Source organism: Bactrocera latifrons, unplaced genomic scaffold (genome assembly GCF_001853355.1).
Source record: "Bactrocera latifrons isolate USDA-ARS-PBARC rearing strain unplaced genomic scaffold, ASM185335v1 scaffold_117, whole genome shotgun sequence".
In the NCBI taxonomy this organism is placed as follows: Eukaryota; Metazoa; Arthropoda; class Insecta; order Diptera; family Tephritidae; genus Bactrocera; species Bactrocera latifrons.
Genome location: NW_017534597.1, coordinates 611,849 through 635,998, shown reverse-complemented (window position 1 = coordinate 635,998; position 24,150 = coordinate 611,849). Strand labels below are relative to the sequence as shown.

At 34.6% G+C, this 24,150-nt stretch overlaps 8 protein-coding genes across 11 annotated transcripts; 4 read left to right on the top strand and 4 right to left on the bottom strand.

Moving 5' to 3' along the window:
* Positions 1 to 44: 44 nt before the first annotated feature.
* LOC108978040 (biotin--protein ligase) lies at positions 45 to 13,686 on the bottom strand. Of its 2 annotated transcripts, none has more exons than XM_018948126.1 (14): positions 13,111 to 13,686; positions 12,715 to 13,028; positions 12,397 to 12,553; positions 11,751 to 12,295; positions 11,220 to 11,695; positions 10,951 to 11,149; positions 10,663 to 10,811; positions 9,479 to 9,635; positions 8,719 to 8,913; positions 7,718 to 7,900; positions 7,390 to 7,539; positions 7,162 to 7,305; positions 522 to 850; positions 45 to 465 (listed from the first exon to the last, which is right to left on the bottom strand). In XM_018948126.1, the coding sequence occupies exons 1-14, from the start codon at positions 13,250 to 13,252 to the stop codon at positions 288 to 290; spliced, it is 3,318 nt and encodes a 1,105-aa protein (XP_018803671.1). In that variant the 5' UTR covers positions 13,253 to 13,686; the 3' UTR covers positions 45 to 287. The 2 variants fall into 2 exon arrangements, with proteins under 2 accessions (XP_018803671.1, XP_018803678.1); XM_018948133.1 differs by having other exon boundaries at positions 9,479 to 9,617.
* LOC108978051 (kinase suppressor of Ras 2) lies at positions 1,023 to 5,967 on the top strand. Its single transcript, XM_018948138.1, has 2 exons — positions 1,023 to 1,140; positions 1,776 to 5,967. Exon 2 carries the CDS (start codon positions 1,829 to 1,831, stop codon positions 5,054 to 5,056), a length of 3,228 nt encoding a protein of 1,075 aa, XP_018803683.1. The 5' UTR covers positions 1,023 to 1,140; positions 1,776 to 1,828; the 3' UTR covers positions 5,057 to 5,967.
* Positions 13,687 to 14,217: 531 nt separating the features above from the next.
* Positions 14,218 to 15,301, top strand: LOC108978069 (actin-related protein 2/3 complex subunit 3). The gene is made up of 4 exons (XM_018948163.1): positions 14,218 to 14,412; positions 14,541 to 14,714; positions 14,781 to 14,976; positions 15,048 to 15,301. The coding sequence occupies exons 1-4, from the start codon at positions 14,407 to 14,409 to the stop codon at positions 15,203 to 15,205; spliced, it is 534 nt and encodes a 177-aa protein (XP_018803708.1). The 5' UTR covers positions 14,218 to 14,406; the 3' UTR covers positions 15,206 to 15,301.
* LOC108978068 (NADH-quinone oxidoreductase subunit I) lies at positions 15,288 to 16,314 on the bottom strand. Its single transcript, XM_018948162.1, has 3 exons — positions 16,165 to 16,314; positions 15,599 to 16,035; positions 15,288 to 15,544 (listed from the first exon to the last, which is right to left on the bottom strand). The coding sequence occupies exons 1-3, from the start codon at positions 16,202 to 16,204 to the stop codon at positions 15,383 to 15,385; spliced, it is 639 nt and encodes a 212-aa protein (XP_018803707.1). The 5' UTR covers positions 16,205 to 16,314; the 3' UTR covers positions 15,288 to 15,382.
* A 104-nt stretch (positions 16,315 to 16,418) lies between these two features.
* LOC108978065 (polymerase delta-interacting protein 2) lies at positions 16,419 to 18,485 on the top strand. Its single transcript, XM_018948160.1, has 4 exons — positions 16,419 to 16,826; positions 17,021 to 17,420; positions 17,494 to 17,835; positions 17,897 to 18,485. The coding sequence occupies exons 1-4, from the start codon at positions 16,696 to 16,698 to the stop codon at positions 18,248 to 18,250; spliced, it is 1,227 nt and encodes a 408-aa protein (XP_018803705.1). The 5' UTR covers positions 16,419 to 16,695; the 3' UTR covers positions 18,251 to 18,485.
* On the bottom strand, positions 18,466 to 19,802 carry LOC108978066 (39S ribosomal protein L44, mitochondrial). Its single transcript, XM_018948161.1, has 3 exons — positions 19,665 to 19,802; positions 18,847 to 19,605; positions 18,466 to 18,693 (listed from the first exon to the last, which is right to left on the bottom strand). Exons 1-3 carry the CDS (start codon positions 19,732 to 19,734, stop codon positions 18,554 to 18,556), a joined length of 969 nt encoding a protein of 322 aa, XP_018803706.1. The 5' UTR covers positions 19,735 to 19,802; the 3' UTR covers positions 18,466 to 18,553.
* Positions 19,803 to 20,290: 488 nt separating this feature from the next.
* Positions 20,291 to 21,825, top strand: LOC108978064 (SWI/SNF-related matrix-associated actin-dependent regulator of chromatin subfamily B member 1). Its single transcript, XM_018948159.1, has 3 exons — positions 20,291 to 20,697; positions 20,754 to 21,061; positions 21,129 to 21,825. Exons 1-3 carry the CDS (start codon positions 20,426 to 20,428, stop codon positions 21,659 to 21,661), a joined length of 1,113 nt encoding a protein of 370 aa, XP_018803704.1. The 5' UTR covers positions 20,291 to 20,425; the 3' UTR covers positions 21,662 to 21,825.
* Positions 21,826 to 22,114: 289 nt separating this feature from the next.
* LOC108977671 (histone deacetylase 3) lies at positions 22,115 to 24,018 on the bottom strand. 3 transcript variants are annotated; one of them, XM_018947502.1, is made up of 5 exons: positions 23,971 to 24,018; positions 23,488 to 23,608; positions 23,341 to 23,429; positions 23,084 to 23,278; positions 22,115 to 23,022 (listed from the first exon to the last, which is right to left on the bottom strand). In XM_018947502.1, the coding sequence occupies exons 2-5, from the start codon at positions 23,571 to 23,573 to the stop codon at positions 22,151 to 22,153; spliced, it is 1,242 nt and encodes a 413-aa protein (XP_018803047.1). In that variant the 5' UTR covers positions 23,574 to 23,608; positions 23,971 to 24,018; the 3' UTR covers positions 22,115 to 22,150. The 3 variants fall into 3 exon arrangements, with proteins under 3 accessions (XP_018803047.1, XP_018803039.1, XP_018803034.1); XM_018947494.1 differs by lacking the exon at positions 23,971 to 24,018 and adding an exon at positions 23,827 to 23,857; XM_018947489.1 differs by lacking the exon at positions 23,971 to 24,018 and having other exon boundaries at positions 23,488 to 23,922.
* Positions 24,019 to 24,150: the final 132 nt, after the last annotated feature.

Sequence of the window (24,150 nt, the reverse complement as noted above, 5' to 3'; positions counted from 1 at the left end):
TGAACGGATTTTGGAGTTTTAAATTTTTTAGATGAACTAGTTGCTTTATTAGATACAGAATCAATATTTTTATTTTTTTTTTTTTTACATTTCAAAGTCTATATTCGTAAATAGATTCCAATGTCATGGCAAATTTACTAACAAGTATTTAGTATACCTTATATTCAAACTTAGCTAAGAAACAACTGTTACATTATATTATATATTAAATAGGTTTCAACTGCACTTTAACAAATAGTGATTTTATGGATTTAGAACAAATTTCGTAAAAGGTTTTTGTTTTCCATTTAATTATATTTAGGTACTATTAGTCCCTGCAGCATGTCAAAACTATTTCCATCCGGTTGAACTGATACTATTGTACCGTCAACTGTCCTAACTTGAAGATAACCAACATGATCAATACCAATGATAGTCGCCTCTTGTTGGCTTCCAAACTTGTCGTATATTTTTACCTTTTGTAAACTATAAAAAATTAGGAATGATAAGTATTAATAAAGAAAGTATTATCAAATTAATACTTATGTAGCCAATGTTCGTGATAGAGTTCATAAAAGTAATCAAAATCGCCCGACTTCACCTTCTCCAAGATGTTTTCAATTTCATTAAATGTTAATGCAATGAATTCCTCATATTTAAGAATTGGTATATTCGTACGATTTGTCTGATTATATTTTGCAATAATGGAATTGATACAAGTTGTAGGTTTTTCATTATCCAAATTAATTCCGCATCCTATATTTGCAATGATTTTCGAACCGAACATTGTTGTTTTCACAATAAGACCACCAATCTTTTGCACGCCATTTGCATAAATATCATTGGGCCATTTTAAACGAATATCAAGATCCTTTTAAAGAGAAAACGGGTTTTGAATTTTAAATACTTTTTATTTTTATCAGGGAAAAAAATTAATATACATCCAGGATTAATTTTGTCATTAATCATTTATGAATTATGTGGCAACTCGCTTATTATTTTCTGTTATTGCAGATATTCGTGCAATCGCTGCTTTACTTACTCGCTAGTTTAGTTGTCTCTAAAATACTACAAATTTTTCAGCACGAGTTTTTACCGAAAAATTACGTTTATTTTCTTTTAAAAAAGGCAGCCTGTAACAAAGTTGCTTTAAAAGAAAAAGTAAGTGAAATTCTTTTGAAGTGTGTTCAAATAAAAGAATATTAAATCTAATATACATTATACAAATGGGAAACGTTTTTCTCAAACCTTGTCTTTGATCGCAATGAACTGTGCTATTCGAATAAAAAAGGATGCATTTGTAATCACAATGTTTCCAGAATTGGCGTCGAATTCACTTTGCAGATATAATTGCATATACAAGTGTAACGCAATGGTTTAATGATTTGTATTTCATGTTTCTAAGCCATTATTCTACACTTGCGAACTTAATTCATATACAAATGAAAAATCGATTATGTTGAGTTGTACTTTTTTTGGTGCGTATTTTTCGTTACCACCTAAGGATACGCTAGACAAGTAGTTAAGACGGACGGTAGAAGAAACGAGCGATATGCGGCAAAAAGCCGACTTCGACCGAGACCAAACCAACATAAAAACAACAAAAGCAAAACAAAAAAAGAATGTGTGATCATAATGATACCACCCGAAAAATGCATTTGGAGTATCAGCAATCTATAAACAATGTATATACGTATGGGTATTTATAAAAATGAAATAAAAATATTGTTGTTCTAGTTACTTTCCATAACACGTCTAATTTACTTCAGTAAATTTATTTTTTGTTTTTAATGCAGTAACCGGATAGTACTCCGCACCCTGCCATCGACACCGTCGCTACCCCTGAAAAATGACCACAACATCCGCAGACACAACTCCGTTACCTGTCAACGATCTTGATGTCATACAGGATATGATAGATATATCGGCCGATCGTTTAGAGGGCTTGCGTACACAATGTGCCACAAGCGCTACTTTAACTCAGCAAGAAATCCGTAGTCTTGAGTCGAAATTAGTTCGAATGTTCTCAAAATTGTTATTAACCAAATCACGTTTAAATGAAAGGATACCAGCAAGCGGTTTATCTCATACTACTAGCACGGAGTTAAAAAAATGGCTACGAGTTGTTGGAATAAGTCAAGAATCATCAAATATTTGTCTGACCCGCTTGTCCACATTAGAGCAACTTCTAGAACAGAGTGATGAGGAACTTAAGCATTTGTTAAGCAATAATTCGAGTTATCGAAAAGATGAAGATATAAGAAGGCTTACAACTGCTATGCAGAACTTACGTAAATGTAAAGAAAGCCTAAGCATTGTGGAGAGTGAAAACTCCACCAATAGCACCATAGGTGGAAATAATGTTTCTACTGAGAAGAAAGAACCTCTGACTGAACAATTGTTTTGGGACTCATGGGATCGTCATCATAATCATCACCATCACCGTAGCAGTATGGGAAATATCGGCGTAACAGCCTCGCCACGACCACATCGAATGCTTACCAAACAAGGAAAACCACACCATCACCAATCAGCGGGAAATAGTCGTCAGTCGCCTTCTCACGATCACACATGTAAATCATCATCAACTGCAGCAATCAATAATACCACTGACGATTTGTCTAGTATACAAGGTTCTACACTAACACTGACGCTAACACCATCACCACCTAATTCTCCATTCACACCCACTAGTATAATCAGCAATTTCAGTACGGCTTGCAGTGGAGGAAGCAGTGTAAATGGCACTCCACTACGTTGCAAACCGGCTGGCACACCACCACCAATGAAAAAACATCAGACGTTATTATCCAACATGCAACAACATACACCTACGCATATTTCCAGTATTATTTCCAATATACCTGCCAGCAATCCGGACGGTACAATGATACCATTAGCCAAATCCAAATCAAATGGGTCTCAATTTCGCGACACGCCATTATCAAGTACTGGTTCTCCACAATCACAATCATTAGCGTCATCGGTAGTTGGCGCATCAATGATGACTAACAACAAATCAACATTGTCACGCTCCCGCCTGAACACCGACCCCAGCCCTGATAGTTTTTCGTCTGCTAGCTCGGATGTTTTTGTAGAAAATAATAATAATCCAAACAATCTTCAAGTACCACGATCTCCGGGCACATTGCCATTAGGCATGGGGCACACGATATCACATCGTTTTGCCAAGGTCTTCCAGGTGATGTCAACTTGTGACCTTTGTCAAAAACAAATGTTCTTCGGTTTGAAGTGCAAAGAATGCAAGTATCGTTGTCATAAGGACTGTGAACAAAATGTACCACCATCATGTGGCCTACCCTCGGAATTTGTCGATGAGTTTAAGAAAACAATTAATGATCATGGAGGATTTGCTTCGTTGCAACATAGTCAGACCACAGCCAATACATCACCAATTCAAAGGCAAAAGCGTGATAGTAGTTCACCCGCCTCAAGTTGTAATAGCTCGAGTCCGTCTAGTCCAGCACTATTCAATCTCCAACAACAGCAGGTAACAGCACATGCGGGAGCTGTTTTCATTCCGAGCGGTGGGAATATGATGAGCTCTTCCGGTGGTGGCAGCTCAAGCACGAGCTCTAACATGCTATCCACTCCATCCTCATTCCACAAGCACGCAAGTCTTTTTAATTTTCCAGATGTAACCATCACATCTAACTGTAATCAAGCTGCGGGTGGTACTACGCAAACACTTTATTCCTCGCAAACTAGTGGAACGGATTCGACGAGTGGCGAATTTAATTGCTCACAGCAGTCTGATTTCCACGATTGCAACAATTCGCTCACATCTTCAATCAACAAATCGAGCCATGGTAGTGACAGTTTATCAAACAACACTGTTGTTACATGCGTGGGATCTTATTATAGCTGTACTAATGTTCCGAGCGTAACTGCTTCCACTAATAGCACCGTACATTCCATCAGCTCAAGCATAGTCAGCACAACAGGCTCGTTTTACCCGCGTAAACTCAGCTCAGCCGGTGTCGATAAGCGCGATCCATTTTCCGAACTAGCCGATACACACAAATCCAATGATAGTGATAAAACCGTCTCATTGTCGGGTAGTACTTCAGCCAGTACGGACTCTGATCGCACACCGATCAGATTAGATTCTACCGAAGATGGTGATTCGGGAAATTGGCCAAGACAAAATTCTTTATCCCTTAAAGAATGGGATATACCCTATGACGATTTGCATTTGTTGGAATCAATCGGAAAGGGACGTTTTGGCACTGTACATCGGGCATTGTGGCATGGTGATGTAGCGGTTAAATTACTCAAAGAAGACTACTTGGACGATGAGCACATGTTAGAGGCATTTAAATTGGAAGTGGCCAATTTTAAGAAGACTCGTCATGAAAACTTAGTACTATTTATGGGTGCATGCATGAACCCACCCCATTTAGCCATTGTTACGTCATTGTGTAAAGGCAATACACTTTACACCTACATTCACGCACGTCGCGATAAATTTACCATCAACCGTACAACGCTAGTAGCGCAACAAATCTCACAAGGTATGGGCTATCTTCACGCTCGTGGCATTCATCACAAGGACTTACGCACAAAGAATATTTTTTTAGAGAACGGAAAAGTGATTATCACCGATTTCGGTCTATTTAGTTCCACTAAATTACTATATTGCGAAATGGGTCTAGGAGTGCCTAATGGGTGGTTATGCTACTTGGCACCTGAACTGATGCGTGCTCTAATGCCAGTTAAGCCGACGGAAGAAATTTTACCCTTCTCAAAGGCATCGGATGTGTATTCATTCGGGACAGTATGGTATGAGCTTTTATGTGGCGAATTCCCGTTTAAGTCCCAGCCACCAGAATCGGTCATTTGGCAGGTGGGACGTGGTATGAAGCAAACATTAGCCAACTTACAGACGTCGCGTGATGTCAAAGACATACTTATGCTCTGCTGGTCATTTCAAGCGGACGACAGGCCAGATTTCGCGAAACTGCTTTCGCTTTTGGAGCGATTGCCGAAAAAACCTTTATCGCGCAGTCCCTCACACCCCGTACAATTGTCACGTTCGGCAGAGTCAGTATTTTAATCAAATCTACAATATGTTGTGTATCTCATCAAAGGCGGGGCCACCCAAAGGAACTGAGACACATATGTACATACATATATGTATCAACGCATGTTTATAAATTGAGTATGACACTTTGGCATGTGGCACAAAAAGAAAAAAAGTTTATTGTAAACTAGATTTAAGTATTAAAAGCGAGCGAACACATTTATGTTTAAATGTATATGCACATGCTTAGTGTGTACGTTTAGAAATATACCCGAAATAGGGTAAATCAAATATACTACTGTCAAGTACAATTTTCAAAGAAATTACATTATTTGATAATCATTGTAAATAATTGTTGATAAAAAAAATACAGGAAAGATTTAAGAACATAACATGAAGTGTTTAAATTATATTGTACGAAATTTTTAACATTTATTTAATTCCTATTACGTACTAAGTACAAATAGATATAGCTTTTCATTTATTTCTTAAAAATCTTCTTTATGATTATGTTATATGTGAGTATATGATGTTTCGGGGACGTTAGAGATAATAATTGTCAGACATTGTTTCGAAAGAATGCAATTGTAAATACATAATGATTTGATAATTAAAACGACTAATTACACATTTTACAGATAACCAAAAGACAGTAATTCCAATGAGATTAGCAAACATGATAATGAGATACATACATACATCAATATGGCACGTATATATGTATGTACAAATAAGTAATCTATATTAAAAAATTGAATATCTAAAATTTAATTGTTTATGTACGTACCTATGTATATGAAAGAATTTAGGGTATGAAATGTATGGCATATTGGCTTTAAATACCAAGAGAATAATAATCTATTGTTATCCAATACGAGACCCAAACAACATTAAAATGTGATGAAGTTGCGAAAGGTTAAATAAATGAATATAATTGAGCTAAACATTGTTGTTACACTGCATATATTATTAGGAAATTAGGCACCAACAGGCTTAATCTCGAACTAGTGTTCCAAGTAGCGCAGTTTATAAAGGATTTTTAATACACTCCCATGTGATATTCAAGAACTCTTCTAAATCGTTCCAAGGACTATATTAGCACAAAAACCTTGAACTGCACTGCTTGGCATTTTTTATAATTATACTTTCCACAAAAAAACTTTCAATGCAAGAACTTGATTTTGATCGGAAATTGTAGCGTTATCTTGATAATCCATACAAAACTTCGTTGTTGTTATTGTTGTTGTTGTTCTAATGGTTATCTAAATAATCCATCAAAATTTCATTAAGATATCTTGTCAAGTGAAATAGTTTTCTATACATGAATTGTGTAACAACTATATGCTATAGAGATCCGTTCTAAAATTTGTGTTCGGAAATTGAAAAATTGTCTCCGAATATATTATTATATTAAACTTCGTGAAAATATCTCAATAAATAAAAAAAGATATTCATGCAAGGACATGATTTTAGCCATTCAGTTTTTACAGCGGTAATACATATGTTAGTGGTCCAAATTGAAATTTTTTTTCGGATATTTTAGCTTTGCCTTGAACAAGAATCTGTGTTAAATATGGTGACATATGTATTTTGATAAATAAAAGAGTTTTCCGTAAAATAACGTAATTTTGAACGTTCAGTTTCTATGGCAGCTATATGCTAGTCTTATATCGGCAGATCCGACAAAAGAGCAGTTTTTGTGGAGAATATAATGTGTACAAAATTTCAGATTGATATCTCAAAAACTGAGAAACCAGTTCGCGTATATACAGACATATGGACATAACTAAACACAGCCAGCTCGTCGCGCCGATCATTTATTTATATACTTTATAGGGTCTTCGACTTTTCCTTCTGGGTGTTACAAACTACATGGAAAATTAATATATTCTATTCAGGGTATAATGAGTATGTGTAAATCTCTACTACAAATATTATATATGGAATATTTTAGTTTCGGTTCGATTATGATATCTCATACAGGTATTTTAGAATTAAAACAATTTATTTTCGTTGAATTTACAACAATCATTTCATATTTTAGAAACCATATTTTCTATTATACTCCTGACCGATTCAGGATTTTCCTGCTAAATCTTTAACGCTTTAAAACATATGGCAATATTGTTATTTCTTACCTTATAAGTCGGATTTCCTTTCAATGTGGTCACCATAGCCAAACCGATAATGTGTTGCAATAATGGCAGACGTCTACCCAAGGCTGAATCCAACGACAAATGTAATTGCAACGAAAACATAGCGCAACCGAGAGGGCTAATCCACTACACAGAAAAAACAGAAGTAATTGAAATTTCAACCACGTTTGAGTCTGAAGAAAGGGAATTTCGTGTGTAATGTATCCTCACCTGATTGTTGCTACGTCCGACACCTTCCATTTGTTGACGCACCAAAACCGCAATGCCGTCCATTAGCTCCAGATCGCTTATTACATTCATGCTGGTACTTACCACGGGTGCATATATGACGAGCCGTCCAATATATTTGGTTTTTAAATTCTATATTAAGAAAAAAGCTTTGTGTAAAGTACACATTTTCGTTATTTTTATAAAATTATGGAATGGTAATAAAATAGTATTTCTCTTGTTCTAAACATATGAACTAGAGCCATGTAAAAATACAACTTCGCTCCGGATGTAGATTTAATTATTTTATTTCCATAATTAGCTTACTTACATCAAAATATTCCACGGTTGAAAAATCCTCCGGACAGGAATGTATCAATATTGGAAGAACATTTGTATTGGCATTTTTGGGTTTATCACCCTTATCGCAAAACTGCATGGTCAATTTGGATGTGGTTATAATGTTACTCTTAGCTCCAGAAATCTTAATCTTCTCCAACAATTCAAATTTTGACTGTAAATAATTTTTACAAAAAATGTGAGAGTTTTTATCGCATAAACAAATTAGTGAATTACCACTTCCTATCTTAATATACAGTCAATATGGGCTTACGATGTTGTTATACCCTGAATAGGGTATATTAAGATCGCCACAAAGTTTGTAATGCCAATGAAATTTATTAAATGTACGAAAACAATTCTGTATCAGTTCGTGTAGCACAACAATGGCTCGCTCGCTTTCGGTCTGGAAATTTCGATTTACACTGATGGAACAATGTCTCTAGCGGAAAAATGGTAAAACGCGGTCGACCAAAATGGTACATATTTGTTTATTTATTTATTAGTAWAAATATAAAAAAGTAAGTTGAAGTATTATTAGTAATACGAAAAGACTTTTTCGACTGCCCAATATTTATTGCAAAAGATAAAAAACCCATGTAAAATTTGTGGGGTTTTACTTTTCTTACTTAGGCACAGTTTAACTCGAAAATAAAGAGCCTGCTTACGTTGGATTGTTTTTAGGGAAAAGCTGAAAACTTGCACTTGCAAAATAAGACAACATGGGAAATAACGAAAACTGAATATAACCTAAAATGGAAAATACGCAACATCAAAAAATTCAAAATTGAGTATCATTGATTACGATTCACTACTTAAAATTACATTTGTCCAACATTTTCAGGTATTAACATTTTTTTTTTCACTCTTGTTCCATTTTATTTCTTATTTCATTCACGCCACTGTAAATTTTCGAAAATATTGTTACGTTATTTTGCATTTTAGGTGACATATATGTACATACATACATACGTACTTTTTTAACATCCTTACCTCATGTCTCCCAAGAAAATATGCTTCCTGATATGTGCATTTGGCGTCGTTGGTATTTAATTGCTGTACGCTTATATCCAAATGCTTGTTCAGTAAATGTGCTAAAATTTCCATTCGAACTTGTTCATTCTGCATTAGAATCTTGTACTTGGATTCATCCATTTCGAATTGTGAAGGATTCGTTTCCAAATGTACCTTGAAAATTTAGGAATATTATTTAATATTAAATACACAAAAATATTAAATATTAAATAATATAATAAAATAATTATTAAACAAAAAAATTATTTTTGAGAATATTCAATTTGAATATCTGATAAAATATTGTATATAACGTTTAACATCATATTGCCAAACTTTGCGAAAAATTCTGCCTACATATGAAATTAAATGAAATTCAAACTACGAATTTATTATCCCGATTTCAAAGAGTGTTGCTTATTTCGAGTAAACAATACTTTAAACTCGAACATAATGGGTTTAATAAATTTTTGTCACCAATACTGAATGCGTATTGCATGGAGTCAGGTTTTCTGTCTTGTAACTGCCAACATTCTTTCCATTTTTGCTGAATTCGACCACGTCATATAATTGAACTTTATAAACTATTCAGAAAAAATTTAAACAAGGTGAAATTGCATTCGCATGTGTTCGGTTTAATATTTAATAATGGAGTGCCAACGAACCAAAAAATATGCGCAAAATTGTGACAAAGGATTAATGAAAATTTGAAGTTCACTACTATTTAACGGTTGATTACCTGCGAGAACACGGCACATCCTCCACTTTGCACGCTGTTCGCCAATAACAAACTGGGTGTATTCCACGTTTCCTCAGTGCCAAGCACTTTCACATCTAGATTGTGCACTTTACCACGAAGATCCTGAAGTTCGACAGACCTTGGACATACTAGAGCTCTAAGGGCCGATTTTTTGTTTTGTTTTTGCACCACATAAATGTATGTATGTATGTACGAAGAAATTGCCACAACACACACAAGAACGAGCAAAAGGTATAATGAAAACAAACGGGAACAGACACACAAAAAAATGTGGAGAAAATTTTAACGAAAATCGTATAACCAAAGGGCAAACCAAAATTTGGAATAACCGAAAGAATGTTTATAATTTGAAAATCATACAAATATTCATTATTATTATATTCCCAAATCATTCAAAGCCAGTTTGTACAAATAGACAAAGGATAAAATAAACGAGTATGAATGAAACATGTACATTTAATTATATGTGTAGGTAGTAAATATTATAAATGAACAACAATTTAGTTAAATTTTAACGGCAAGGCACAAAGTTTAACAAATATGTATACGCACACATAATGATGGTTGTTTTTAATAAAAAAATGCATAATGTTACACAAAATTAGAGAAAAAGAGTTGTACAATAAAAAATGCATATAAATTAGTAAATTATTCCAAAAAAGGTAAAGCTAACTATACTGTGTAAGAATGGCGAATTTGTAAAACACTCGAAGTGGCCAAAACAATATATATTGGTTTTATACATTTCAATAGTGTAAGAGCAAAAATTTAACTCAGTATAAACACCTATCTTAAAATAAATTAAAATAAGTATTATTTTTTAACGATTATGGTAATTCGGTATTCAGTACTTAGACGCTGCGTTAAATACCAATATACTTGTAGGCGCATATACATATACATCCATATGTATATGTACATAAATATTATGTAATATTACTAGAGAATTTAATATGATCACAATTATTCATTCTCAAACAATTGAAAAAACGTAAAAACATTATACGAACAGTGTTTATAAACATCTTGCATCATCCCTTCAGCTCAATTATATACTATACAAATAAATTTAATTGTTTTCAGTGTAATTATGTGTAGTATAGTATAAGCATGTGATTGCAGAAGTGTTTTAGCTGAATACTTGAGATTTTTCAAAAACTTACGGTTTTCTCGTAGTTAATTGTGTAGCATCGTCACTATCCGTAGAGAAGTTTTTCTTGACGGGCGAAGGCTGATAACAAAATATATGATGCATCATTTTTATTTTTTGCCATTTATCGTACGAGAACTGCACCAGTTCATTTTCACGCACCTATATAAAAACAAGATATTTAACTTAAAGAAAAATATACGAGCAGGCAGAATAAACAGCTGTCGTTTTTTTTTTCTTTTTTTTTTTATAAAAACCAAATTATTTATAAAAAACACAAAGTACACTTATATTCAATCACCTCGGCAGTTCGATAGTTGGGCAGTACAAAATTCAGTATATCCGAACATAAGGAGAGTACTCTACCACCGCATAAAAAATAATCAACTAGTATCTCTCCAACATTTGTAGGCACATTGCCACAGACTACTAAAAGTCCAGTGTTTTTTATCCAATATTTTTGTGTTAACTGTTGTGGAGTCATTGCATAAATTGTATAGCTTAAAAGAATGCCAAAAAGTATTTATGTGGAAATATAAATTTTTTTTATGGTCACTTTATATTATTTACCTTTCCCTATCTAAAATATTCTTAAGCGTAGACAATGCTCCCTCACGCGAACTAGCGCTTTCGGAATAAACAAATACATTGGTTGGTTTACATGGGTAAGAAATATCCGACCTCTTTAAACTAAGACCCTTTCTCTGATCTTCATTTGATAATGCTTCACAACTTGTGGATGCGTGCGTGGAAGTTGATAAGTCACTTTCGCTATTTTTATTTTTTTGTAGCGGTGTACTTTCTAAAGGTATCGATTGTTGTTTTTGTGATGATGTGGGTACAATTCCTGAGGCTATCTTATCAAAATCAGTAGATTGATTCGCGCTGTTGGAAGGCATTTTGGTACGTGCTATAGTTGTTGTTATTACGGCTGCAGCCGCAGAAATGGTAATAGGTGGATCAGAGAGTGGAAGTGTTGGTGATATCAGCACAGATTTTGCTGAAGACTTTTCTGTTACTGTTGTTGATGTGGAAGCTTCGGGAACCTAAAGGATTGTTTTCAAATTTAATTCATATGTATTTAAATCAATTTCTACTGACCTTAGTAGTCTTAAAGCGACTTTCGGTTCCGCTGCCACCAGAATTGGTGTTAGCAGCGACTGGCTTCCTAATTTCGGTCGGTTTAGCCTTTATTTTGGACAAAGGTGAAGCAAGTTGAACAGGTTTTTCAGTTTGTATAGTTACTTTTGTCACCATGGACGATTTACTAGGTGTAACAGTTGAAGTTGTTTTGACATCCATCAGAGTGTCGGATGTTTCGGAATATTTTTCGGCATAAGTAGTTGTGCCAACAGCTTCCGGTTCTTGTAAATTACTTGCCTTTGAAATCGCGACGCTTCCAGTTACCTGTTGCTCGTAAGGTATAAGATCTGGCTTAACCACATCACCTGTAGTTTTACCCTCGGTACGACTTTTTTGACTCTCAAACTCAGTTGCTTGATGCGCTAATACGCTCAATGCACGTAAATGTTCTAAATGTCGCTGCCAATCCTCATGACTTAAGTTCAACTCGCACTGGCGTACAGGCTTGCGCAAATGGCTGGCCAACATGTTCATGGGCTGCGGTCTACCCTCATATTTAATAGCTGGCAAATTAAGAAATGATATATTAATTATATTAGAAATGAGTACTTGTTGGTAAAAGAATACACATTAATTATTAACACATAATTTATAACTAGCTTACACTCAATCCTCAGTAATTGTAGCTGATCGTTAATGAGAAATTTATTTTGTAAATATGTGGACAACAACAATTTGGTAAAATGTTCCACATCAGTCTCAATGAGCACAGCAAGATGTGAGTCAACCTTCCATGCTATTAGCTTACCAAAATTTTCAATCTGAAAAAAAATAAATAAAAGCAAAACTGTTAAAACAACAGACTGTACTTGTAATTTCTTATTTGTTGTAATTTAATCTTCTAAGTCTCAAATGATAAATTATTTGCAAAATCAAGTTTCATGTTAAACAATTAAAAATTTAGCATATTATTTTCACATACCCGTATAGGATTTGCAGAATTCTCAAACTCATAACAAGGTTGAATATCGGCTTCCAATAAGAGATACAAGATGTTCTCTTTCCTTAAAGCAGCAAACTGATCCAACAAAGCTTTTGGATTTGTTGAATGAGCGAAGGGAAGTAGCTTATTCTCCATTGACGCATTATTCTCATCAAATGATATCCACGGCTTTAATTGAACCACTTGCACCGGATGTAGACAGCAACCGCGATGGGAACCATTTAACCAAAGTATTTCAGAAACACGCGCAGTATTTCGGTTATGACAAAAATCTGAAGCCGCTAATGAAGGATCTATATACACGCAAATAGGTAACATTATATATAAAAAAAAAATTTGATATTTAATAAGTATTTAGCTCGTTGTTTGTCTCACCAAAACCATCGTCATTTTCAGTAGGCAACGTGTAGAATGAAATGCTGGTATTTAGAGCTAGTTGCTGCCCAATTTTTGCACAGACGTTCTTTATACGCGATGACTGCAGGAATGTAGCAGTGGCATAATATAAAGTCAGCATATTTACGCAGATTTTATAGTTAAACTCTAATAGATTATATATTATATTGCAAGTAATTAATGTACTTTATACACTTAATATCTTTCTGGATATCAAAAATTTATTGTAGGAACATAACATATATTAATTTCTAAATCATTTTTCGGTTATATTGAAGATTATGGATTTTGGTTTCGTAATTGACGTTATTTCCGTTTCCACTGCAGTACGGATTATTGGACGTAAGATTTTCTTCACATTTGTTCTTTTTGCCTTTGCCAATAATGACTTGTGAATAAGCCTCGCTCACAATTTTAGCTATTTAGTTGTTAGTTGTCATCTATTTCACCTTTTCTTGTATTTACCTATCAGCTTTGAACACTTTTCGCGTTATCGCATTATCCTCAATTGACAGTTGTGTTATTCCGATTTGTTATCATTGTTATTTGTTTCGCCGGTTTTTCAACCTCTTCTATTTTCCCTATTAAATTAGGGATGTGCTTATATAGCTATAAATATCTTAATACTCGATAACCCCATGTAAATTCAAGGTAAAAGGTTGTGTCGATAAGTTACTCGACAACTCTTATTGCGTAAGAGTTATTTTAAACTTACTGCATAACTATTATTCAGTGAGCAATAAATAAAAGTTATCAACTAACTCTTATTTTTAAGCGTGGGGGAACTAGCCCAAAATCGCATGAATACATATTCTTCTTAATAACAAACTTTTTAATTTCTTCGTTGAGGCTAAGACCCCTGCAAACTTTTAAATATTTGTGCGGTTCGAACATTACTGCTTGATGCTATTATGTAAAGTACATTATAAAATAACAAGTGCCAACACAATATTTCCAACATTTTATGCTATTTATCCCTTGAACAATTTGATAAAAGCTTCGAACATTGTATGTAAATCATCCATAAGTTTCATATATGACAGAAGTCAACAGTGCGCACAAGTTTAAAAACAAAAGAGAATTCGACGAAAAGATGAGTAAAAACTTAAGCAGAGAAAAACTAAAATAAAAAGACATTCTTTGACTTAAGGCAATTGTCAATATTTGCCTAGACTTCTGCATTCGTATATAAACCTAGATTTCAATAATTCGAAAATATTTGCTTACAAATTAAATTAGATACCGATCAAATAAAAAAATTTAAATACAACAGACATGCCGGTAAATATAATATCATAAATATACCGAAATCATAAAACCTTTTAAAGCATAACGGGGTGCGGTCAGTTCGCCCAACATATAAAATGAATCAAAGTATTGTACTGTTTATATATCAAAATATTTTCTAGGCCTACCATTCACAGATTAAGGAATTTCCCCAAGTGGTTGGAAATATGGCTATATTGCCTTTACGAACTCAAGCTCGTGGACCTGCTCCCAGTGCCAATATTGAAAACGATATCATTGATGAGTCACTATATTACTTCAAAGCAAATGTTTTTTTCCGTACATATGAGATAAAGGTAATAACTCGATATTATTTTTCGTATATACATACGTATAAGAAAGTAACAAAATACATTTTTTAGTCTGAAGTGGATCGCGTTCTCATTTACATTACACTATATATCACCGAATGTTTGAAGCGCTTACAACGCTGTAGTAACAAAAATCATGGCACACAAGAAATGTACAGTTTGGCTATTTCAAAATTTGATATTCCTGGAGATGCTGGATTTCCATTAAATGCTGTTTATGCTAGACCACAAAATACACAAGAAGCGGGTAAGTTATAAACAGCGGTTATAGTATGTGCTAAACAAACATTGATATTTAAATACAAACATCGGTTTCAGATTTAATGCGTCAATATTTCTTACAACTGCGACATGAAATCGGAAATCGTGTCTGCGAGAAAGTATTTAACAGTGAAGATGGAAAGCCCAATAAATGGTGGATTTGTTTCGCCAAAAAGAAGTTTATGGAGAAATCTTTGTCTGGCCCTGGACAATAGGCATAATTCACATCAATTAAATTCGTAACTACCATTTATTACAAAATATTTAGGCTCAAAATGAATAATAAAGTGTTACATATATAATTGCATTAATTAAAGCCTTTATTCAAGCTATATTGAAGTATAATATATGTCACGAATTTGAGGAATTTAACTCGTCGTAACCCAAATAATTTATCGATATAAGTGATCTGCTTGCAAGTTAGATGCAATCTCCGATTCCCATTTATCTCCATTGCAAAGCAGCTTCTCCTTATTGTACAATAATTCTTCATGTGTCTCAGTTGAGAATTCAAAGTTGGGGCCCTCTACAATGGCGTCAACCGGGCACGCTTCCTAAAAAATTTAAAGATTAATCTCAATTTTTGAATAATTGCTTTTGTGTATTACCTGACAAAAACCGCAATAGATACACTTAGTCATATCTATATCATATCGCGTTGTACGCCGACTACCGTCGGAACGAGTTGTTGCTTCAATCGTAATAGCTTGCGCTGGGCATATTGCTTCGCACAATTTACAAGCAATACAACGCTCCTCTCCACTTGGGTACCGTCGGAGAGCATGCTCTCCACGAAAACGAGGACTTAAAGGTCCTTTTTCAAAGGGATAGTTGATAGTGGCTGGTTCTTTAAATATGTGAGCCAAAGTCACAGCAAAACCTCGAAAAAGTTCTCCTAAAAACATTGTTGTTGCTGCGCGGTCAGTGATCTCATTGATTTCCATACTCAACTCTTTATTATTGACATAGACATAGCCCTTCGGTACAGTTACTATATCTTTGCCAGCTGAACATAAGCGGAGACTGGTTCCAAACATGCGATGACCTATGACATTTTGTAATATAATTATTTTATCCTTGAACTAAGATGTGACATAACTCCCATAACCTCAACCATACATAAAATAAGCGAAATATAAAGTTCTTAAACAAATCAATTAATTTTTAAACTCACCATTTCTCGAAAGCGTAAAAACTTTAGCCGGTAAAGCCATTTTAGTTGCAATGTATGTTCCAACCTCCAAATTGACTGCTTAGTTGATTATTTGGGTTCTGTTGCAATCGGTGGCTGAAAACAATTTTTACCACCTCTGCTTACTTATTCATTAACTCTTGTTGAAAAATAATTGGTTTAATGTCAATACTTTTTGTTTTGCTCACTTGTCCGTTTAGTGAACCTCCAGAGAACGTATAATATATCAGTGCTGCCAAACTTTTACAGTACCAATTAGAAAAACTATAGCAGACAACTTTGGAGTATTTTCGCTAAAAATCAGCCATGAAAACATTTAAACTTCTTTATTTGGTGCATTAACTTAACAAAACACAAAAAACAGCATTCATAAATATTCCATAAAAATATTTTATGTCTAGAAGAACTTTCAAAATTTCTTAAACATTTAACCCAAAGGACTAAACTATTAGTGAATGAACCGATTTGTTGTGACCGCTGATGAGTGAAAAGCACTAAAGGAAAACACAAAACATGAATAGTTTATTTACTAAAACGTTTAGAAACAATAATTTAGGACGGGTTTTAGTACCATTAGCAGTTTTAGGAAATTGTGATATTATTTTACTTCGGCAATTTTCACAGCAGGGATCAAAACTCGCCAAGTAAGTATATTTTTTCATATGTTCATTTAACGTTATGAAACCATATAGCGTTTTCCTTACTAAACGCAATTAATGCGCATTTTCCTTTAATAAAGTGACGCAGTTAGGGGTTCATATTATAGGTTTCTTTGAATTACATAACATATTGCAAACGTTGTACAAATAGCTCTCTATGATTTTCCAATATCATATAGATTAGCTGAAGTAGGGCGATTGGAGTCAGTCAAACTAGATGGAAAATATGAGACAGGTCAGTTATTCCTACATCGCATATTTGGTTACCGTGGGGTTGTGCTTTTTCCATGGTCTGCACGAGTGTATGACCGCGATCTACATAATCCCAACAAGCAGAAACAAAGAGTAAATGCTGATAAGTCGTCCACTGGGGCCATTGCAGCAGAAAAAAGTAAAAATAGCGCTATAAGAGAAGCATCAAGTGAACAAGGAAATTCAGAAGCTCATGCAACTAATGGAGGTGAAAGTGACAACTCATCTTCGTCCACCAGTAGTACAGATTCGTCGGTAAAAGAAGTGAAAGGCAAAGTTCACACCTTCTACCAAGTACTGATCGATTCACGCGATTGCCCATACATTGTAAATAAAACCTCTAATCAATCGTTAAATTTAAATTTTTTAGTTTTAATATTTTCCATTTTTTTTTTTGAAGCGCGCACAAACTGAGGCTGTAACATTTCTGGGAAATCAGGATTCCAACCGCAGCCTATATGCTATTCCTGGTCTTGACTATGTTGCCCACGACGATGTAATGCCATATACGTCGGGAGAAAAACATCCCCTACAACATGAACTTTTCGATAAATTCCTAACGCATGTCCCAGGCAAAGATCCACCGTTCGAGGGACAGGATACATTGAAAGCCTGGCAGGAAAAAAACCATCCTTGGTTGGAATTGAGCGATGTTCATAAGGAGACTACAGATAATATACGTGTAACTGTCATACCGTTCTATATGGGTTGTCGGGAAACTCCCGCTTCCTCTGTTTATTGGGTATGCATGCACTATAAAAAATTATAAAAATATATGTATGTTTAATATTATTTAATTTTAGTGGCGCTACTGCATTCGTTTGGAGAATTTAGGTGTGCTTAGCGTCCAGTTACGTGAACGCCATTGGAGAATTTTCTCCCTATCAGGCACATTAGAAACGGTACGTGGACGTGGCGTTGTCGGTCAAGAGCCAATACTTAGTCCACGTCTTCCGGCATTTCAATACAGCAGTCATGTCAGTTTGCAGGCACCTAGCGGTCACATGTGGGGTACATTTCGTTTAGAGCGTGAAGACGGTCACACTTTTGATTGTAAAATACCCCCTTTTTCTCTTGAAAGTAAACCTGAAGAACCCGGTACCGGGCTCTCATCTAGTACTGGAACGAATAATGGCACTAAGCCCGACGTCAAATAATATAAATATCAAGAATAGTTTGTTATTCTAACTTACGGTTGGTTAACAGATGGGATGGTGTAGATTGACATAGCCTAATTTTGGTAACACAAGTTGATAAGAGTAGTAAGTTTAAGTAGTCTACATTTAGTGCATAAATTATTTCTCTATAACAAAATGTTTGTGTATATACATATAAAGACATTTCAAACAATTCGGAAAATAAACTTCAAAGATTTTGTTTGTTGAGCTCGGATATTTACATTTTATTCCAAAGACTTAGACCCATAGGGATTAGGTAATAAACTTCATTTTTAAACCTATTTATGCTATAGCATTACGAACTTCTGGCTTTAGGTGTGCTTGGAAATTAAGGGGACGCATGTTATCTTGTATACCGAAAATTTCCTGGAGAGCATTTAGGGAAGCCACTTTTGTAGCAGTTGCCACATCTTCACCAAAACCTAAAATCAAATAATTTGTTTAGTAACATTTATGTACAAGATATTCAAAATAATATAAAACAACTTGATTCAAATCTTCATAAAAAACGTAAATATATACATAGTTTCCCAATATTTTACTCTGAAAAATTTATTTATCAGATTACAACTTACCACGACCAATCAGTTTTTTATTTGCATATAATCCCACGTGGTATGCAGCAAGGAGAGTATTTTTGCCACAATCACCGATTAAACGCGGTTCTATTTCACCCAAATTTCTTTCTTCACAAATTTGCTTTAACATAAGCTCTGGATCATCAATGCTCCATATTTCAAGTAAATCGCGTTGATTCATTTGTGTACATACAAAATCTCGTATAAAAAGAAATGCTTGTTCTTGTCCACTACATTGCTCGATTGTACCGATAACAGCAAGTAATGAACGAGCCAAGGATTCTTGTTCAGGCGGATAATTGTCATCAAGTAACAATTCTGTCATACCTAGATGTGTGGCTATATGTGATAGCATTCCAGTGCTTAGCAAATAATCTGTGAAGGCATTTATACCAACCACAGGAACATTTGGAAATGAATGGCGCAAATATGCACGGACACACTCATTTGCTAAATATGCACCTCGTTCGGACAATTCATAGTTATCTTTAATTACTACGTCTGTTTCGACAACACCAAGATCACGTTGCCGCACTTGCTCTTTTTGCACATACGAGGGCTGTGTGAAAGCTGCCTGCAGCATTTCTAAATCAAATTCTTCATGTAGTCGTTTGCCAAAAGCAAACAACTCAGCACGATAATTCCATTCAATAAAACCGGATCGTGGTTGGGGCAGCTGGGGTCCCAATTTTTTTTGTCGCCTACGAAGTTCACGTAATGTCGGCGCCACCCAACGTTTAAAGCAACGTGTTTGATCTAAGTGTACAGAATAAAAAATTATTTATTCTGAAAAATTATTCTTCAATATTATTTACCCAGCACTGGTAAACGTGTTAGTCCTTTATTTTGATTTAAAATTCGTAAGGATAATCGAAATAGTGACATTTTTTTGGTATTGCACTATTAAAGAAGTTGCAGCAAGGTTTAATTATGTCTAATCAATCAGCTGTTTAAGTGGCAGGTTTCATAAATATCGATAGTGAATTAAAAAATATCGAGCATAACGATTTCAACGATATCGTTGGATATATATACATATGTATTAACTTGTTTGTGCTGAAGTCAGAAATTTCTGTTAATATTTCTGAGTTTGTAAGGTCAAATTAACCAAAAGTTTGTGTTTGGTGATCATTTATCTTTTTCTTTCGGCGCATAATTTATTGTAATGAGTATAAAGTAGTGTAACCTGCTGAGTATGAAAATACGGTAAATTTCTCTGTGTAAATTGAATCGGCAGCTCTAAAGAAATTTACTAAGAAAATGGAATAAACATTTCCACGTTTGAACCGTATTATAACATACAGTACTGCAGTAAAAGAATTTAGATTAATTATGAAGAATAACCTTATACAGAGCACAGAAAAAATATAAATAAATATTCGTACTATCGTCAAATTATCGTCAGTCCATAATTTAAAATTCGATATTGTATATTTTGATGATGTTGGCATCTCTTTTGAGATTCGCCATTATTGCACTTCTTATGTTTTATTGTTAGTTTTCGGCGTTTTGAAGTAAAGTGAATTGACTTCAGTGAAAAAATATAGAATTTATTTTCCGGATTCACTTTTAAGAAATGGCGTTACAAACGTATGGAGACAAGCCTGTGGCTTTTCAGCTGGAAGAAGGTGGTGAATACTACTATGTCGGCTCTGAAGTGGGAAACTATATGCGTTTATTCCGGGGTATCCTTTATAAAAAGTATCCCGGTATGACGCGGTTGGTACTTTCCAATGAAGAACGTAAAAGGCTAGCAGACTCCGGACTGAGTTCACACATATTAGCGAGTTCTGTATCACTGCTACGGGCCGTAGAAGTAGACGATATAATTGCAGGAAATGATGAAAAGTAAGTGATTTTTCAATACTTAACTGTATATATATTTTAATGGATAATTCACATAGATATCGAGCTATATCTGTAAACACATCGGAAGCACCATTACCACGTGAAAATAAATCTAAAAAGCAGCCACAATATGTTCCCACTATGCCGAATTCTAGTCATTTGGACGCAGTCCCACAAGCCACACCAATAAATCGTAACCGCGTTCATACCAAGAAAGTTCGTACATTCCCTATGTGTTTTGATGATACCGACCCAACAGCTAACATTGAAAACGCTGCACAAAAAGAATGTTTAGTACCCATACGTTTGGATATGGAATTGGAAGGTCAAAAATTACGTGATACCTTCACATGGAATAAAAATGGTATGTTATTGATTTTTTTTTTAGAATTTCTTAATAGTATTTTATAATTATATGTATATATTTGAAGAGAGTATGATAACACCAGAACAATTTGCTGAAGTACTTTGCGATGATTTGGATTTAAACCCCATACCTTTTGTTCCTGCAATTGCTCAGGCCATTCGACAGCAAATAGAAGCTTTTCCTAATGAGCCTCCGATACTTGAAGAAAGCTGCGATCAGCGAGTTATCGTTAAACTTAATATTCACGTCGGAAATACATCACTTGTGGATCAAGTTGAATGGGATATGTCTGAAAAGAATAATAATCCCGAGGAATTTGCTATAAAGTTATGTGCTGAGCTTGGTTTGGGAGGAGAATTTGTAACAGCAATAGCGTACAGCATACGCGGCCAATTGTCTTGGCATTGTCGTACTTATGCTTTTAGTGAAGCTCCTCTATCTACTATAGATGTTCCCTTCCGTAATCCCAGTGATGCTGATGCATGGGCACCATTTCTCGAAACACTAACGGATGCAGAAATGGAGAAGAAAATACGTGATCAAGATCGCAATACACGTCGAATGCGTCGCTTAGCCAACACGACAACGGGTTGGTAAAACCATTCAATATATGCATAGGTTTGCATTATCCATTCAAGATACTTATAGCGTCGAGTCAAGTTCGTATATATATCAAAAGTATTTTGTGCTAAATGCCATAATGTTTTTAGATATAAATGGTATTTTTTTCGAATTACCTAATAAATGTAGATTGCAAAATAAACAAATATTGTTTTATAACCAAATATTTTAAGCAGGTCTTAAATATGAATGAATATCCATAAGGAATAACACTAAATAACCGAACAATAGCACTAGTTTTCCAAAAATAATTCAAACAACCCGTTCCCACGACAGTCGGGTCTACGAAAACCGGAACGGACCCGGATTTTATCCGGCCAAGGACTGTCAACTCGGCAGAATTTCTGCCGTTACAACAACTAATTTTCAACCATCCAATAGTTTAAAAAAACTTTTATTATAAGTAGAAATGAACTTTTATATATTAAAAATAGCTTTCCTATCATACTATCCGAAAAATATATTTTAACTTTCAGCCGTATCGCCTTTATCTTGATCGGTATCTCCACTGTAGAATTCATTTTTTGGCTCCACCATTTTGTCGTCTTCCGCCTGTGATATTCGAACATCTGGGTCAGATTCTTCCTTAACCCGTACTTCTTCCATGTCAATAGAATCTGGGGGAATTTGCACCATTTGCACGCTTGGCGAATGTTGACACATTTTTAAATTCTCATAAACATGTTTCACTATCAATTCCAAATATTGTTTAGAGTTAGCGTTCTCTTGGCGTGAGTTTACATCAGGATGAAGAGTGAAATCCGGCGCAAAAAATTCCAAATACTCGGACATTGGCAAATCATTGGATATATTTTCGTCCACAAGTAATGATGTTTCGTGAGTCCAGCACCGAGCTACATTGCGTAAAGTGTAACCCCCACCTCCAACTACCAATGTTGGCACATTCAGCTCCTTAACGAACTTAACACACTCTCCGTGTCCACGGGTACTGAGAGAAAAACATCCCAGCCGATCACCCGCAAGCGAGTCTGCACCACATTGTAACACGATGGCTGTTGGGCGATAAAAATCCATCACCGCCGAAATGATTGGTTTAAAAACTTGAAAATAACTGTGGTCGTCAATGCCTTCTTTTAGTGGTACATTTACGCTGTAATATCGCCCAGATTCCGCTCCAATTTCGTACATATCTCCCGTTCCAGGGAAGAAATAATTCCCATATTTATGAAAGGATACAGTCATAACGCGGTCCGTGAGATAAAATGCCTCTTGTACGCCATCGCCATGGTGCACGTCGATATCAATATACAAAACTCGTGGATTGTATTTAAGTAGTTCAAGTATGCCTATCACAATATCGTTAACATAACAGAAACCTAAAAGGAAAATGTAAAATTATTTTGTAAAATTATTTTGTTTCATAAATTTAATTCAAACCTGATGCTTCAAATTTTTTTGCATGGTGCAAGCCTCCGGACCAATTTATACATATATCACTGTGATTGTGATTCAACTTCTGGGCGCCCTCCAGAGAAGCGCCCGTATACATCGCGCAAAACTCAAATAAACCATCAAAGACTGGACAATCTTCACCCACGCTAAAGTGAGACAGATATTTTGTATATCCTACGGCTAAGATTATCAAAAATACACATAAATATGTTATATGTTATAAAAAATATTCAATTACTTACTATTGCACTGAATATTTTGGGGAGTGACTTTTTGAAGAAAGTCTATATATTCCTCACTATGGAAACGAAGCATGTCCTGAGCGCTCGCTCTAAAAATAGAATATATCATATTTATATAGGTGTTTACAAAATAAAAAGCTTTCTTACTTGTAAGGTCGATAGATTTTCATTTTTTTATGGAGACCATAATTCATAACAAGGCTATGTGTAACAGATAAGCGATGCGGCTTCATTGGATGTCCGGGACCATAGTGAAAATTGCCTACATCTGGATTGTAAAAATAAGAAACCCGTCGATTAGTCGCTGTTGCCATTTTTCTCACGCCTTTTTCCTAAAAGTTTTTCTTAAGAATTTTTTTCAAAATCACTGAATATCCTTTTTGCTAATAATATGGTCAGTAGAACAACCACGATAAAAACAAGCTGTCGAGTAGTACTGAAGTCCAAATCTTTAAAGCTCATAACGTTCTAATAAATTAACTCAACTGATTATTATTTTTTTTTTTTTGCACTTTGGGAAATATTTTTAAGCAATTCATACATAAATCATTTTACAATTTAATAAAAATATAATAATATAAAACAATCCTGTTCCAAATATTTAGTATGATTGTCAATAACTTTGTGTACAGAGTTGTATTCGTAGTTTTTGCCCAGCAACCAATTTCCATGCGAATATTTTCGTTCGAAAAAGAATTTAAATTATCTTTCAATATTATTTATGTTATCAATGCATCAACGATTCTCCTAGATAAACTCATATATAATTCAAATCACTATGTCAACAATTAAATTTTTTTTACCATTATT

Coding starts and splice junctions, on each gene's coding strand:
- LOC108978051 (XM_018948138.1), top strand. CDS start 1,829: ATGACCACAACATCCGCAGACACAACTCCGTTACCTGTCAACGATCTT.
- LOC108978040 (XM_018948126.1), bottom strand. CDS start 13,252: ATGCTGACTTTATATTATGCCACTGCTACATTCCTGCAGTCATCGCGT. Junction 13,029..13,110: donor TGAAAATGACGATGGTTTTG/GTGAGACAAACA, acceptor GCGTGTATATAG/ATCCTTCATTAGCGGCTTCA. Junction 7,901..8,718: donor ATTTTCTTGGGAGACATGAG/GTAAGGATGTTA, acceptor AATTATTTACAG/TCAAAATTTGAATTGTTGGA.
- LOC108978069 (XM_018948163.1), top strand. Junction 14,715..14,780: donor TCCGTACATATGAGATAAAG/GTAATAACTCGA, acceptor TACATTTTTTAG/TCTGAAGTGGATCGCGTTCT. Junction 14,977..15,047: donor ACAAAATACACAAGAAGCGG/GTAAGTTATAAA, acceptor CATCGGTTTCAG/ATTTAATGCGTCAATATTTC.
- LOC108978068 (XM_018948162.1), bottom strand. CDS start 16,204: ATGGCTTTACCGGCTAAAGTTTTTACGCTTTCGAGAAATG. Junction 16,036..16,164: donor TTTTACGCTTTCGAGAAATG/GTGAGTTTAAAA, acceptor AAAATGTCATAG/GTCATCGCATGTTTGGAACC. Junction 15,545..15,598: donor TCTATTGCGGTTTTTGTCAG/GTAATACACAAA, acceptor TAAATTTTTTAG/GAAGCGTGCCCGGTTGACGC.
- LOC108978065 (XM_018948160.1), top strand. CDS start 16,696: ATGAATAGTTTATTTACTAAAACGTTTAGAAACAATAATTTAGGACGG. Junction 17,421..17,493: donor CACGCGATTGCCCATACATT/GTAAATAAAACC, acceptor TTTTTTTTGAAG/CGCGCACAAACTGAGGCTGT. Junction 17,836..17,896: donor CCGCTTCCTCTGTTTATTGG/GTATGCATGCAC, acceptor ATTTAATTTTAG/TGGCGCTACTGCATTCGTTT.
- LOC108978066 (XM_018948161.1), bottom strand. CDS start 19,734: ATGTCACTATTTCGATTATCCTTACGAATTTTAAATCAAAATAAAGGA. Junction 19,606..19,664: donor AACACGTTTACCAGTGCTGG/GTAAATAATATT, acceptor CTGTACACTTAG/ATCAAACACGTTGCTTTAAA. Junction 18,694..18,846: donor TAAAAAACTGATTGGTCGTG/GTAAGTTGTAAT, acceptor ATTTGATTTTAG/GTTTTGGTGAAGATGTGGCA.
- LOC108978064 (XM_018948159.1), top strand. CDS start 20,426: ATGGCGTTACAAACGTATGGAGACAAGCCTGTGGCTTTTCAGCTGGAA. Junction 20,698..20,753: donor ATTGCAGGAAATGATGAAAA/GTAAGTGATTTT, acceptor TAATTCACATAG/ATATCGAGCTATATCTGTAA. Junction 21,062..21,128: donor CTTCACATGGAATAAAAATG/GTATGTTATTGA, acceptor ATATATTTGAAG/AGAGTATGATAACACCAGAA.
- LOC108977671 (XM_018947489.1), bottom strand. CDS start 23,654: ATGGCAACAGCGACTAATCGACGGGTTTCTTATTTTTACAATCCAGAT. Junction 23,430..23,487: donor AAAATCTATCGACCTTACAA/GTAAGAAAGCTT, acceptor TTCTATTTTTAG/AGCGAGCGCTCAGGACATGC. Junction 23,023..23,083: donor AAAAAAATTTGAAGCATCAG/GTTTGAATTAAA, acceptor TTTTCCTTTTAG/GTTTCTGTTATGTTAACGAT.